This window comes from Oncorhynchus tshawytscha, unplaced genomic scaffold, assembly GCF_018296145.1.
Source record: "Oncorhynchus tshawytscha isolate Ot180627B unplaced genomic scaffold, Otsh_v2.0 Un_contig_6491_pilon_pilon, whole genome shotgun sequence".
NCBI classification, from domain to species: Eukaryota; Metazoa; Chordata; class Actinopteri; order Salmoniformes; family Salmonidae; genus Oncorhynchus; species Oncorhynchus tshawytscha.
This window is the reverse complement of record NW_024609576.1, coordinates 111,162-125,000: the sequence shown is the minus strand read 5'-3', so window position 1 is coordinate 125,000 and position 13,839 is coordinate 111,162. Positions and strand designations below refer to the sequence as shown.

Here is a 13,839-nt window from a genome sequence, read left to right as displayed (position 1 = left end):
ATGACAACACTATTAAGCCATAACAACACTATTAAGCCATGACAACACTATTAAGCCATGACAACACTATTAAGCCATGACAACACCATTAAGCCATGACAACACCATTAAGCCTCTTCACTGCCATGACAACACTATTAAGCCATGACAACACTATTAAGCCATGACAACACTTTAAGCCATGACAACACTATTAAGCCATGACAACACTATTAAGCCATGACAACACTATTAAGCCATGACAACACTATTAAGCAACATACCATGACAATGTATTAAGCCATGACAACACTATTAAGCCATGACAACACTATTAAGCCATGACAACACTATTAAGCCATGACAACACTATTAAGCCATGACAACACTATTAAGCCATGACAACACTATTAAGCCACAGCGAAACAAAGTCTGCTGTTCTCAACCATTTAAGTTTGTGATTGTTCAATCATAACTTAGGCTCTGTGTGTTGAACATTATTGCGTAATCAAACATACCATCTAGCATGCCATTCTTAACCACATCAGGAAGCGTTCGTCATAAAACAGATCCATCCACATTCAGGTATGTCCTCAGGACAGGTCATTGGAATGTTGAAACGTAGCAGGTGACCCAGGTTGTGAGTGTTCATCACACCAATATCTCTGTTACATTTCATGTTTCTTCTAGCACAGACTGGAACATCCTCGCCTGCTTTCTGCGATGTCTGTTTTCAGTCAGAAGTCGAAGCCTGTCAGATGGAGTCAGGAGATGAGTGCCAGTCAGAACATCGTTGACAGCAGCAAGAAGAAGACCAGTCTGCTGAAAGACAACTGCTGGATCAGACGCAGCATGGAGGAGGAGGAGGAGCTAGTGGAGTAAGTGGGACACACACACACACACACACTCACTGTGTGGAGAGGTTCTGAGCTGTCTCAAATCTACGGACACTGTCACCATGGTTAGAAGTTTACCAGTGTCAAACATCTAAATGATTTGACAATATCAAATTTGGTAGAATTCTCTCTCTCTAACATCCATCTCCCTCTGTCTATTTAATGCTAACCACAGCCTGCAGTCGGAGGTGGGCCAGCCCGTCCCTGCCAGCCCCAGCACCCCAGTCAACCATCTGACCAAGAGGTACATTTGCATTGTGTTTATCTTAGCAGCGTTCCTGCCTAGAAGGCCAGCATCCCGGAGTCGCCTCTTCACTGTTGACGTTGAGACGGGTGTTTTGCGTGTACTATTTAATGAAGCTGCCAGTTGAGGACTTGTGAGGTGTCCATTCGTCAAACTTGACCCTCTAATGTACTTGTCCTCTTGCTCAGTTGTGCACCGGGGCCTCCCACTCACAACGCCAATTTGCGTCTTTCTGTGAAGGGAGTAGTACACAGCGTTGTACGCGATCTTCAGTTCCTTGGCAATTTCTCGCATTGAATAGCCTTCATTTCTCAGAACAAGAATAGACTGATGAGTTTCAGAAGAAAGGTCTTTGTTTCTGGCCATTTTGAGCCTGTAATCGAACCCACAAATGCTGACGCTCCAGATACGCAACTAGTCTAAAGAAGGCCAGTTTTATTGCATCTTTAATCAGAACAACAGTTTTCAGCTGTGCTAACATAATTACAAAAGGGTTTTCTAATGATCAATTAGCCTTTTAAAATTATAAACTTGGATGAGCTAACACAACGTGCCCTTGGAACACAGGAGTTGTCACGGCTTCGGGTCAGTGTCTGATAGTAGATATCTAGTTAGAGAAAACACTGTGACTATCAGATAGTAGATATATAGTTAGAGAAAACACTGTGACTATCAGATAGTAGATATCTAGTTAGAGAAAACACTGACTATCAGATAGTAGATATCTAGTTAGAGAAAACACTGACTATCAGATAGTAGATATCTAGTTAGAGAAAACACTGACTATCAGATAGTAGATATCTAGTTAGAGAAAACACTGACTATCAGATAGTAGATATCTAGTTAGAGAAAACACTGACTATCAGATAGTAGATATCTAGTTAGAGAAAACACTATCTGATAGTAGATATATAGTTAGAGAAAACACTACCAGATAGTAGATATCTAGTTAGAGAAAACACTATCAGATAGTAGATATATAGTTAGTGTTTTCTCTATCAGATAGTAGATATATAGTTAGAGAAAACACTATCAGATAGTAGATATCTAGTTAGAGAAAACACTGACGATCTGATAGTCATAGTGTTTTCTCTAACTATATATCTACTATCTGGTAGTCACAGTGTTTTCTCTAACTAGATATCTACTATCTGGTAGTCACAGTGTTTTCTCTAACTAGATATCTACTATCTGATAGTCACAGTGTTTTCTCTAACTATATATCTACTATCTGATAGTCACAGTATTTTCCTTAAACTGATAGTCACTCTCTACCTGTATCTTCATCATATTTAGTCATTCTCACACAGGTGTGTCTCTTTACCTCACAAATGTATGTGTTTTTCATTTGTTTCGTTTTACCTCAGCCCTCCACTTCCTCCGAAGACCAAGACTGTGTCCTTCGTTTTAAGGTAAAGAGGTCAAAATTCAAACTCAGGGGACTAAAATTGTACCAAACTCAGAAAAAACTGTCAGACCCTCCTAATAGTGTACTCAACCGTGACTGTCTTCCCTCTCCTCCCAGCACCACCTCAAAGAGCATGAAAGATCCCAAGACTGCCATGAGTCCTGGGAGCACCTCCCCAAAGTCCCTAAACTCCCCAAAGTCCCTAAACTCCCCTCCCCAAAGTAAGTCAGACACATAGAACAAGTGACTTTACATGAGTTTAAAGTTTGATTGTGTTTGTGAGCTTTTATTTAATGCTGTATTACAGTAACTGACTAAAACTCTTGTTTTATTTCCGTGTGGTTTTGTAGAAGCTCATCACTGAAGAGCCCATCCATTTCCCTCTTTACTGCAAGGGTCTTTTCCTCACCAAAAAAACTATTCTACTCCCCACTAAGCCCTCCAGAGGTACTCCCCCACACCATTACCCACATCACTGATGAAGAGCCCCCGGCAGTCCCAACAACTCCACCACCTCCAACAACTCTACCACCACCACCTTCTCCAACAACTCTACCACCACCACCTCCTCCAACAACTCTACCACCACCACCTCCTCCAACAACTCTACCACCACCACCTTCTCCAACAACTCTACCACCACCACCTCCAACAACTCTACCACCACCTTCTCCAACAACTCTACCACCACCACCTTCTCCAACAACTCTACCACCACCACCTCCTCCAACAACTCTACCACCACCACCACCTCCTCCAACAACTCTACCACCACCACCACCTCCAACCTCCAACAACTCTACCACCACCACCTCCTCCAACAACTCTACCACCACCACCTCCTCCAACAACTCTACCACCACCACCTCCTCCAACAACTCCCACCACCACCTCCTCCAACAACTCCACCACCAACAACTCCACCACCAACAACTCCACCACCACCTCCAACAACTCCACCTCCAACAACAACTCCACCACCACCACCTCCAACAACTCCACCACCACCACCAACAACTCCAATGCCCCAAGTTTCAATCAGTGAGATCAGGTACTTCTGACATAATGAACATTGATGATTGGCAGTATGCATTCAAAGTCATGACAACAATGAACAGTTATTTTATTGTGTTACTGCTTCCTTTTTTATTTAGCAAATTGTTCTTACTTTTTAACTCTGCACTGTAATTATTATTTGATCCTGCTGGTCTATGAACGTTTGAACATCTTGAAGAACGATCTGGCCTTAATTGCCATGTCTCTTATCTCCACCCAGCACAGCTGGAATTCGCTAAATGTATGATATGTTACGAATTCCAATTTGTTGTGGCTAACGTTGGCTAGGTGGCTAAAGCTAATGTTAGCTAGGTGGATAACATTAGCTAGGCTAGGGGTTAGGGTTAAGATTAGGAGTTAAATTAAAGGGTAGTTGCAATGTTGCTAATTGGCTAAAATGCTAAAGTTGTCCATGATGAGATTCGAACACGCAACATTTGGAGTTTTGCCTTAAGTAACCTTCTATCTTATGTAACCATACCCAAGGTAACATTATCATACGGATTAGAGCCCTGGAATTACTTTTACTATGTTACGTCTAGTCTATGAGACCAGGCTGTCACAAGGGGGAAGATTTGTTTTTGGAATTCTCTAAATATTTCCAAAACGATTCATTTCCATGTTGGCTCTATGCCAGGAAATGTTGTTCTCCGGATTTCAAACTCTCCAAAAAAGTGTTTAAAATTCATTTTAAAAAACTGTCAATTATGAATATATGATGAATTCTAAAATAATAATGAATATGAACTAAAAAAGGGTTTAATGTATATTCTTGCAAAAGCCCTCTATGACTTTAAATAACTTTTATCTCCAAACTGTGATTCTGATAAAATGTGTCCAGAAATTTGGTCAACTGTCAGATTTGACCAGACTCTACTCTCCATACCAAACAGGTCAGTCCTGACTCCAACCCAGACTCTACTCTCCATACCTAACAGGTCAGTCCTGACTCCAACCCAGACTCTACTCTCCATACCAAACAGGTCAGTCCTGACTCCAACCCAGACTCTCCTCTCTAGACCGAACAGGTCAGTCCTGACTCCAACCCAGACTCTACTCTCTAGACCGAACAGGTCAAGCCTGCCTCCAACCCAGACTCTCCTCTCCATACCTAACAGATCAGTCCTGACTCCAACCCAGACTCTCCTCTCCATACCAAACAGGTCAGTCCTGACTCCAACCCAGACTCTCCATACCTAACAGGTCAGTCCTGACTCCAACCCAGACTCTCCTCTAGTCCATACCAAACAGGTCAGTCCTGACTCCAACCCAGACTCTCCATACCTAACAGGTCAGTCCTGACTCCAACCCAGACTCTCCTCTCTAGACCGAACAGGTCAAGCCTGCCTCCAACCCAGACTCTCCTCTCCATACCTAACAGATCAGTCCTGACTCCAACCCAGACTCTCCTCTCCATACCTAACAGATCAGTCCTGACTCCAACCCAGACTCTCCTCTCCATACCAAACAGGTCAGTCCTGACTCCAACCCAGACTCTCCATACCTAACAGGTCAGTCCTGACTCCAACCCAGACTCTCCTCTCCATACCTAACAGGTCAGTCCTGACTCCAACCCAGACTCTCCATACCTAACAGGTCAGTCCTGCCTCCAACCCAGACTCTACTCTCCATACCCAACAGGTCAGTCCTGACTCCAACCCAGACTCTACTCTCCATACCCAACAGGTCAGTCCTGACTCCAACCCAGACTCTCCCCAGACTCTCCATACCTAACAGGTCAGTCCTGACTCCAACCCAGACTCTCCATACCTCAGGTCCCTGATACCTCCAAACAGGTCAGTCCTGACTCCAACCCAGACTCTCCATACCTAACAGGTCAGTCCTGACTCCAACCCAGACTCTCAACCCAGACTCTCCATACCTAACAGGTCAGTCCTGACTCCAACCCAGACTCTCCATACCTAACAGGTCAGTCCTGACTCCAACCCAGACTCTCAACCCAGACTCTACTCATACCTAACAGGTCAGTCCTGACTCCAACCCAGACTCTCCTGACTCCATACCTAACAGATCAGTCCTGACTCCAACCCAGACTCTCCTCTCCATACCCAACAGGTCAGTCCTGACTCCAACCCAGACTCTCCTCTCCATACCAAACAGGTCAGTCCTGACTCCAACCCAGACTCTCCTAACAGGTCATACCTAACCTAGGTCAGTCCTGACTCCAACCCAGACTCTCCCTCTCCATACCTAACAGGTCAGTCCTGACTCCAACCCAGACTCTCCATACCTAACAGGTCAGTCCTGACTCCAACCCAGACTCTCCATACCTAACAGGTCAGTCCTGACTCCAACCCAGACTCTCCATACCCAACAGGTCAGTCCTGACTCCAACCCAGACTCTCCTCCCATACCTAACAGGTCAGTCCTGACTCCAACCCAGACTCTCCTCTCCATACCTAACAGGTCAGTCCTGACTCCAACCCAGACTCTCCATACCTAACAGGTCAGTCCTGACTCCAACCCAGACTCTCCATACCTAACAGGTCAGTCCTGACTCCAACCCAGACTCTCCATACCTAACAGGTCAGTCCTGAACCCAGACTCCCATACCCAGACTCTCCATACCTAACAGGTCAGTCCTGACTCCAACCCAGACTCTCCTCTCCATACCTAACAGGTCAGTCCTGACTCCAACCCAGACTCTCCATACCTAACAGGTCAGTCCTGCCTCCAACCCAGACTCTACTCTCCATACCCAACAGGTCAGTCCTGACTCCAACCCAGACTCTACTCTCCATACCTAACAGATCAGTCCTGACTCCAACCCAGACTCTCCTCTCCATACCCAACAGGTCAGTCCTGACTCCAACCCAGACTCTCCTCTCCATACCAAACAGGTCAGTCCTGACTCCAACCCAGACTCTCCATACCTAACAGGTCAGTCCTGACTCCAACCCAGACTCTCCTCTCCATACCTAACAGGTCAGTCCTGACTCCAACCCAGACTCTCCATACCTAACAGGTCAGTCCTGACTCAACCCAGACTCTCCATACCTAACAGGTCAGTCCTGACTCCAACCCAGACTCTCCTCCATACCTAACAGGTCAGTCCTGACTCCAACCCAGACTCTCCTCTCCATACCAAACAGGTCAGTCCTGACTCCAACCCAGACTCTCCATACCTAACAGGTCAGTCCTGACTCCAACCCAGACTCTCCTCTCCATACCTAACAGGTCAGTCCTGACTCCAACCCAGACTCTCCATACCTAACAGGTCAGTCCTGACTCCAACCCAGACTCTCCATACCTAACAGGTCAGTCCTGACTCCAACCCAGACTCTCCTCTCCATACCTAACAGGTCAGTCCTGACTCCAACCCAGACTCTCCCATACCTAACAGGTCAGTCCTGACTCCAACCCAGACTCTCCATACCTAACAGGTCAGTCCTGACTCCAACCCAGACTCTCCATACCTAACAGGTCAGTCCTGACTCCAACCCAGACTACCTAAACAGGTCAGTCCTGACTCCAACCCAGACTCTCCCAGACTCTCCATACCCTAACAGGTCAGTCCTGACTCCAACCCAGACTCTCCTCTCCATACCAAACAGGTCAGTCCTGACTCCAACCCAGACTCTCCTCTAGTCCATACCTAACAGGTCAGTCCTGCCTCCAACCCAGACTCTCCTCTCCATACCCAACAGGTCAGTCCTGCCTCCAACCCAGACTCTCCTCTCCATACCTAACAGGTCAGTCCTGACTCCAACCCAGACTCTCCTCTAGTCCATACCTAACAGGTCAGTCCTGCCTCCAACCCAGACTCTCCTCTCCATACCTAACAGGTCAGTCCTGCCTCCAACCCAGACTCTCCTCTAGTCCATACCTAACAGGTCAGTCCTGCCTCCAACCCAGACTCTCCTCTCCATACCTAACAGGTCAGTCCTGCCTCCAACCCAGACTCTCCTCTAGTCCATACCTAACAGGTCAGTCCTGCCTCCAACCCAGACTCTCCTCTCCATACCAAACAGGTCAGTCCTGCCTCCAACCCAGACTCTCCTCTAGTCCATACCTAACAGGTCAGTCCTGACTCCAACCCAGACTCTCCTCTCCATACCTAACAGGTCAGTCCTGCCTCCAACCCAGACTCTCCTCTCCATACCCAACAGGTCAGTCCTGCCTCCAACCCAGACTCTCCTCTCCATACCCAACAGGTCAGTCCTGACTCCAACCCAGACTCTCCTCTCCATACCTAACAGATCAGTCCTGCCTCCAACCCAGACTCTCCTCTAGTCCATACCTAACAGGTCAGTCCTGCCTCCAACCCAGACTCTCCTCTAGTCCATACCTAACAGGTCAGTCCTGCCTCCAACCCAGACTCTCCTCTAGTCCATACCTAACAGGTCAGTCCTGCCTCCAACCCAGACTCTCCTCTCCATACCTAACAGGTCAGTCCTGCCTCCAACCCAGACTCTCCTCTCCATACCCAACAGGTCAGTCCTGCCTCCAACCCAGACTCTCCTGCTCCAACCCAGACCTCCTCTCCACAACAGGTCAGTCCTGCCTCCAACCCAGACTCTCCTCTCCATACCTAACAGGTCAGTCCTGCCTCCAACCCAGACTCTCCTCTAGTCCATACCTAACAGGTCAGTCCTGCCTCCAACCCAGACTCTCCTCTCCCATACCTAACAGGTCAGTCCTGCCTCCAACCCAGACTCTCCTCTCCATACCTAACAGGTCAGTCCTGCCTCCAACCCAGACTCTCCTCTAGTCCATACCTAACAGGTCAGTCCTGCCTCCAACCCAGACTCTCCTCTAGTCCATACCTAACAGGTCAGTCCTGCCTCCAACCCAGACTCTCCTCTCCATACCTAACAGGTCAGTCCTGCCTCCAACCCAGACTCTCCTCTAGTCCATACCTAACAGGTCAGTCCTGCCTCCAACCCAGACTCTCCTCTAGTCCATACCTAACAGGTCAGTCCTGCCTCCAACCCAGACTCTCCTCTAGTCCATACCTAACAGGTCAGTCCTGCCTCCAACCCAGACTCTCCTCTCCATACCTAACAGGTCAGTCCTGCCTCCAACCCAGACTCTCCTCTCCATACCTAACAGGTCAGTCCTGCCTCCAACCCAGACTCTCCTCTAGTCCATACCAAACATGTCAGCCATGTGTTTTGTGTTCATGTAGCAAATACATTTTCTGTCAGAACAGTTAAAATAAATGTTTAAAAAGATTATAATGTGTAAATGAACACTGTATCAGGACTGTGTTTGTCTTATCGTCCTTGAACATCACAGGTGCTGACTCTGCACTCAGCAAAGCTGTCACTATGTGTTCTCTCTATCCCCAACTCACTACTGCCCTCTGCTGTACAGGAGTGTGACCAAGGGCCTGTGTTCGTACTGCTGTCAACCGATGGTGGCTGGAGCCAACATGATCCTGGAGGATCTACAGATCTACAGCCACTCATCCTGCTTCAAGGTAAAGCAACACACCCGTCTATTCAACATATATCTATGTGTGTCCCAATTGCCTCTCCTAAGCTCTTTAAACTGCACTACTTCAGACCAGGCCCAATGGATCCTATAGGCTCTGGTCAAAAGTAGTGCACTATATAGGGAATAGTGTGGCATTTTCACACACCTACAGTACGTCTCACATGTCTACACGTCTATCTATTCAACACACATCTACAGAACGTCTACATGTCTATCTATTCAAAACACATCTACAGGACGTCTACACGTCTATCTATTCAACACACATCTACAGTACATCTACACATCTATCTATTCAACACACATCTACAGAACATCTACACATCTATCTATTCAACACACATCTACAGAATGTCTACACGTCTATCTATTCAACACACATCTACAGTACGTCTATCTATTCAACACACATCTACAGGACGTCTATCTATTCAACACACATCTACAGGACGTCTATCTATTCAACACACATCTACAGGACGTCTACACGTCTATCTATTCAACACACATCTACAGAACGTCTACACGTCTATCTATTCAACACACATCTACAGGACGTCTACACGTCTATCTACAGGAAGTCACACATCTATCTATTCAACACACATCTACAGGACGTCTACACGTCTATCTATTCAAAACACATCTACAGGAAGTCACACATCTTCCACATAGTTGTGCTGTAGTGATAACTGGATATGCCCTCTAGATGTGTATCATGTGTGCAGTCAGGCAGGCAGTCAGTCAATCAGTAGGCAGGCAGTCAGTCAATCAGTTGGCAGTCAGTCAGTCAATCAGTTGGCAGTCAGTCAGTCAGTCAGTCAATCAGTTGGCAGTCAGTCAGTCAGTCAATCAGTTGGCAGTCAGTCAGTCAGTCAATCAGTTGGCAGTCAGTCAGTCAATCAGTTGGCAGTCAGTCAGTCAATCAGTAGGCAGTCAGTCAGTTTTATTGTACCTTTATTTTACTAGGCAAGTCAGTTAAGAACAAATTCTTATTTTCAATGACGGCCTAGGAACAGTGGGTTAACTGGTCTAGGAACAGTGGGTTAACTGGTCTAGGAACAGTGGGTTAACTGGTCTAGGAACAGTGGGTTAACTGGTCTAGGAACAGTGGGTTAACTGGTCTAGGAACAGTGGGTTAACTGGTCTAGGAACAGTGGGTTAACTGGTCTAGGAACAGTGGGTTAACTGCCTGTTCAGGGGCAGAACGACAGATTTTGTACCTTGTCAGGTCAGGGGTTTGAACTTGCAACCTTCCGGTTACTAGTCCAACGCGGTAACCACTAGGCTACCCTGCCGTTGGCAGTCAGTCAGTCAGTAGGCAGTCAGTCAGGCAGTCAATCAGTAGTCAGTCAGTCAGTCAATCAGTAGTCAGTCAGTCAGTAGTCAGTCAATCAGTAGTCAGTCAATCAGTAGGCAGTCAGTCAATCAGTAAGCAGTCAGTCAGGCAGTCAATCAGTAGTCAGTCAGTCAGTCAATCAGTAGGCGGTCAGTCAATCAGTAGGCGGTCAGTCAATCAGTAGGCGGTCAGTCAATCAGTAGGCGGTCAGTCAATCAGTAGGCAGTCAGTCAGTAGGCGGTCAGTCAATCAGTAGGCAGTCAGTCAATCAGTAGGCAGTCAGTCAATCAGTAGGCAGTCAATCAGTAGGCAGTCAATCAGTAGGCAGTCAGTCAATCAGTAGGCAGTCAATCAGTAGGCAGTTATTCATGTGATTCTAATAATCTGTCTCTGAACCCAAACTGTATGTAACCATCTTCCTCTCCTCGACAGTGTGAGGTGTGCCATTGTCCTCTAGGAGACCTCCATGTAGGAGACAGTATGTGGCTCCACAGAGGGACAGTGCACTGTGAAAGCTGCTTCAGCACAGCCAGAGGTGTGTGTGTGTGTGTGTGTGTGTGTGTGTGTGTCCACAAATCCGTCATGCTATGCTGGCTTGGCTCTAATCCAGTCCTGTACGGGTTTCTTTACAGAGAAGTATCTCCTCTAGGGAAGGATGACAGAACGCTCATGTCTCCACGGTAACACAGACAGAACAAAGAGACACCGCTTCAGAAGTCGGGAAAGGACACATTGCTTTTACATGGGTGGATCTGGCGGTTGACGCAACAGGAAATGACATTTTATAATGTAATCTGGATCTATAATCTTCACAACATCTCTTGCAAATGATTGTCACATATAGAATCAGATCCAATGACCTGGATGGATTCTTTATGTACTTCTCTATGTATCTATTTTCATGTAATATGACGATTTGTTCAATCACATTACAATATAACCACCAACTGATGTCAGCATGTAGTCATGTTTATTCAAATGGACATCTTCACGTTGTACATTCCACCTACATTGATTTACAAAGCAACACACTACTATATATACAGTATATACACATACCAGTATCTATATATTTATAAAATACATCAGGAGAGAGACAGAGAGATAGAGCTAGAGAGGAAGAGAGCTAGAGGGAGAGAGAGAGCCAGAGAGAGAGCCAGAGAGAGAGAGAGAGAGAGAGAGAGAGAGATAGAGAGAGAGCCAGAGAGATAGAGAGAGAGAAATAGAGAGAGAGAGAGAGAGAGAGCCAGAGAGGAGGTTTGTTTAAGGTCATGTTTAGACACATGATGTGTTATTGGTGCCAGGGGAGAAGGCAGAAGACAGTAAGTACTTGTTTGTGCAGAGTAAACCACTGCATCCCAAAAGACACCTCATTCCCTATATAGTGCACTACTTTAGACCAGGGCCCCATTCCCTATATAGTGCACTACTTTAGACCAGGGCAAATGGCACCCCATTCCCTATATAGTGCACTACTTTAGACCAGGGCAAATGGCACCCCATTCCCTATATAGTGCACTACTTTAGACCAGGGCAAATGGCACCCCATTCCCTATATAGTGCACTACTTTAGACCTGAGCCCATGTGTATAGCGTCGACAGCCCAGGCACTAACAGAAGGAAGCCTGGAACCAGTTAAAGTTGCTATTCAACATGTAACAATTTTAATAAAAAAATGTTAATCTTGAAATCAGACGTCACTGAAATGATCTGAGAAGTGATGGAAAAGATGGGTCCATTTTGAACATCCATCCAGAGATGACCATACAGAAGGATGGGATGGTCCTGAAGCTGTGTGAAATGGAACCCCGTTCCAGAGATGACCATACAGAAGGATGGGATGGTCCTGAAGCTGTGTGAAATGGAACCCCGTTCCAGAGATGACCATACAGAAGGATGGGATGGTCCTGAAGCTGTGTGAAATGGAACCCCGTTCCAGAGATGACCATACAGAAGGATGGATGGTCCTGAAGCTGTGTGAAATGGAACCCCGTGAGATGACCATGAAATGGAACCCCCGTTCCAGAGATGACCATACAGAAGGATGGGATGGTCCTGAAGCTGTGTGAAATGGAACCCCGTTCCAGAGATGACCATACAGAAGGATGGGATGGTCCTGAAGCTGTGTGAAATGGAACCCCGTTCCAGAGATGACCATACAGAAGGATGGGATGGTCCTGAAGCTGTGTGAAATGGAACCCCGTTCCAGAGATGACCATACAGAAGGATTGATGGTCCTGAAGCTGTCTGAAATGGAACCCCGTTCCCTATATAGTGCACTACTTTAGACCAGGGCAAATGGAACCCCGTTTCCTATATAGTGCACTACTTTAGACCAGGGCAAATGGAACCCTGTTCCCTATATAGTGCACTACTTTAAACCAGACCCATTATGTGCTCTGGTCCAAAGTAGTGCACTACATACTAAATAGGGTGCCAGATAGTGTTAAAGGTGTTGTCCACTGACATCATCTCCTCCAAAACGTGCCACTCTTGGGGGGGGGGCGGAGTTATTGTAAATAATGTGTCCAATCGGTACATCTGACCTAGTTATCCTGGCCAATCACTGTGCATGGAACCAGCCACTGGAATAGTCAGCCCTGCCCACAAATATGCTCCTGGCTTTGTGTACACAAGAATGATTCTTTTTTATTTTTGTTTTCCCCAAATATCAGGGGAACAATACCTTTGGCATTTAACAAAACCTAGAAGACTGCTCAGTCCGGTATTCTACACTACACTCTTTCAACGATTAAAAAAATAATAATTTAGATCTTCAATCGTGTAACGGACAGTGATTCATTCCTTTATCAAGTAACAGAACATTAAGTGCATCATCGGTGCAGGTGCCAATAGGGAATCAAACCAGTAGTGGAGTATGGAGGAAATAGAGAGCCAGACAACAACACCTTCATCTACAACATGTAGAGTCATATCTGTTTCCAGTCACATGGCAGCAGTTACGGTGTGATCCGTTACGGTGTGATCCGTTACGGTGTGATCAGGACGGGTGTGATCAGTTACGGGTGTGATCAGTTACGGGTGTGATCAGGACGGGTGTGATCAGGACGGGAATAGAGTGCATCCCAAACGGCTAGAGGTCCTGGTCAAATGTAGTGTATTATATAGGGAATAGGGTGCATCCCAAACGGCCAGAGGTCCTGGTCAAATGTAATGCATTATATAGGGAATCGGGTGCATCCCAAACGGCCAGAGGTCCTGGTCAAATGTAGTGTATTATATAGGGAATAGGGTGCATCCCAAACGGCCAGAGGTCCTGGTCAAATGTAGTGTATTATATAGGGAATAGGGTGCATCCCAAACGGCCAGAGGTCCTGGTCAAATGTAGTGTATTATATAGGGAATAGGGTGCATCCCAAACGGCCAGAGGTCCTGGTCAAATGTAGTGTATTATATAGGGAATAGGGTGCATCCCAAACGGCCAGAGGTCCTGGTC

General features: G+C 46.4%; 1 protein-coding gene across 4 annotated transcripts; it reads left to right on the top strand.

Annotated features, from left to right (window-relative positions):
* The first annotated feature begins 3,438 nt into the window (after positions 1-3,438).
* LOC112237767 (sciellin) lies at positions 3,439-11,338 on the top strand. Of its 4 annotated transcripts, none has more exons than XR_006082417.1 (9): positions 3,439-3,578; positions 4,477-4,521; positions 4,787-5,224; positions 6,180-6,399; positions 6,485-6,569; positions 6,652-6,696; positions 6,948-7,027; positions 7,114-7,206; positions 8,921-8,966. XR_006082417.1 is itself a non-coding variant. In XM_042316012.1 (9 exons), the coding sequence occupies exons 1-9, from the start codon at positions 3,550-3,552 to the stop codon at positions 11,029-11,031; spliced, it is 525 nt and encodes a 174-aa protein (XP_042171946.1). In that variant the 5' UTR covers positions 3,446-3,549; the 3' UTR covers positions 11,032-11,338. The 4 variants fall into 4 exon arrangements, 3 of the variants coding, with proteins under 3 accessions (XP_042171947.1, XP_042171948.1, XP_042171946.1); XM_042316012.1 differs by lacking the exons at positions 4,477-4,521; positions 4,787-5,224; positions 6,485-6,569; positions 6,948-7,027 and adding exons at positions 6,737-6,781; positions 6,862-6,906; positions 10,815-10,917; positions 11,015-11,338 and having other exon boundaries at positions 3,446-3,578; positions 6,310-6,399; positions 7,114-7,158; positions 8,921-9,026; XM_042316013.1 differs by lacking the exons at positions 6,180-6,399; positions 6,485-6,569; positions 6,652-6,696; positions 6,948-7,027; positions 7,114-7,206 and adding exons at positions 10,815-10,917; positions 11,015-11,338 and having other exon boundaries at positions 3,442-3,578; positions 4,875-5,054; positions 8,921-9,026.
* Positions 11,339-13,839: the final 2,501 nt, after the last annotated feature.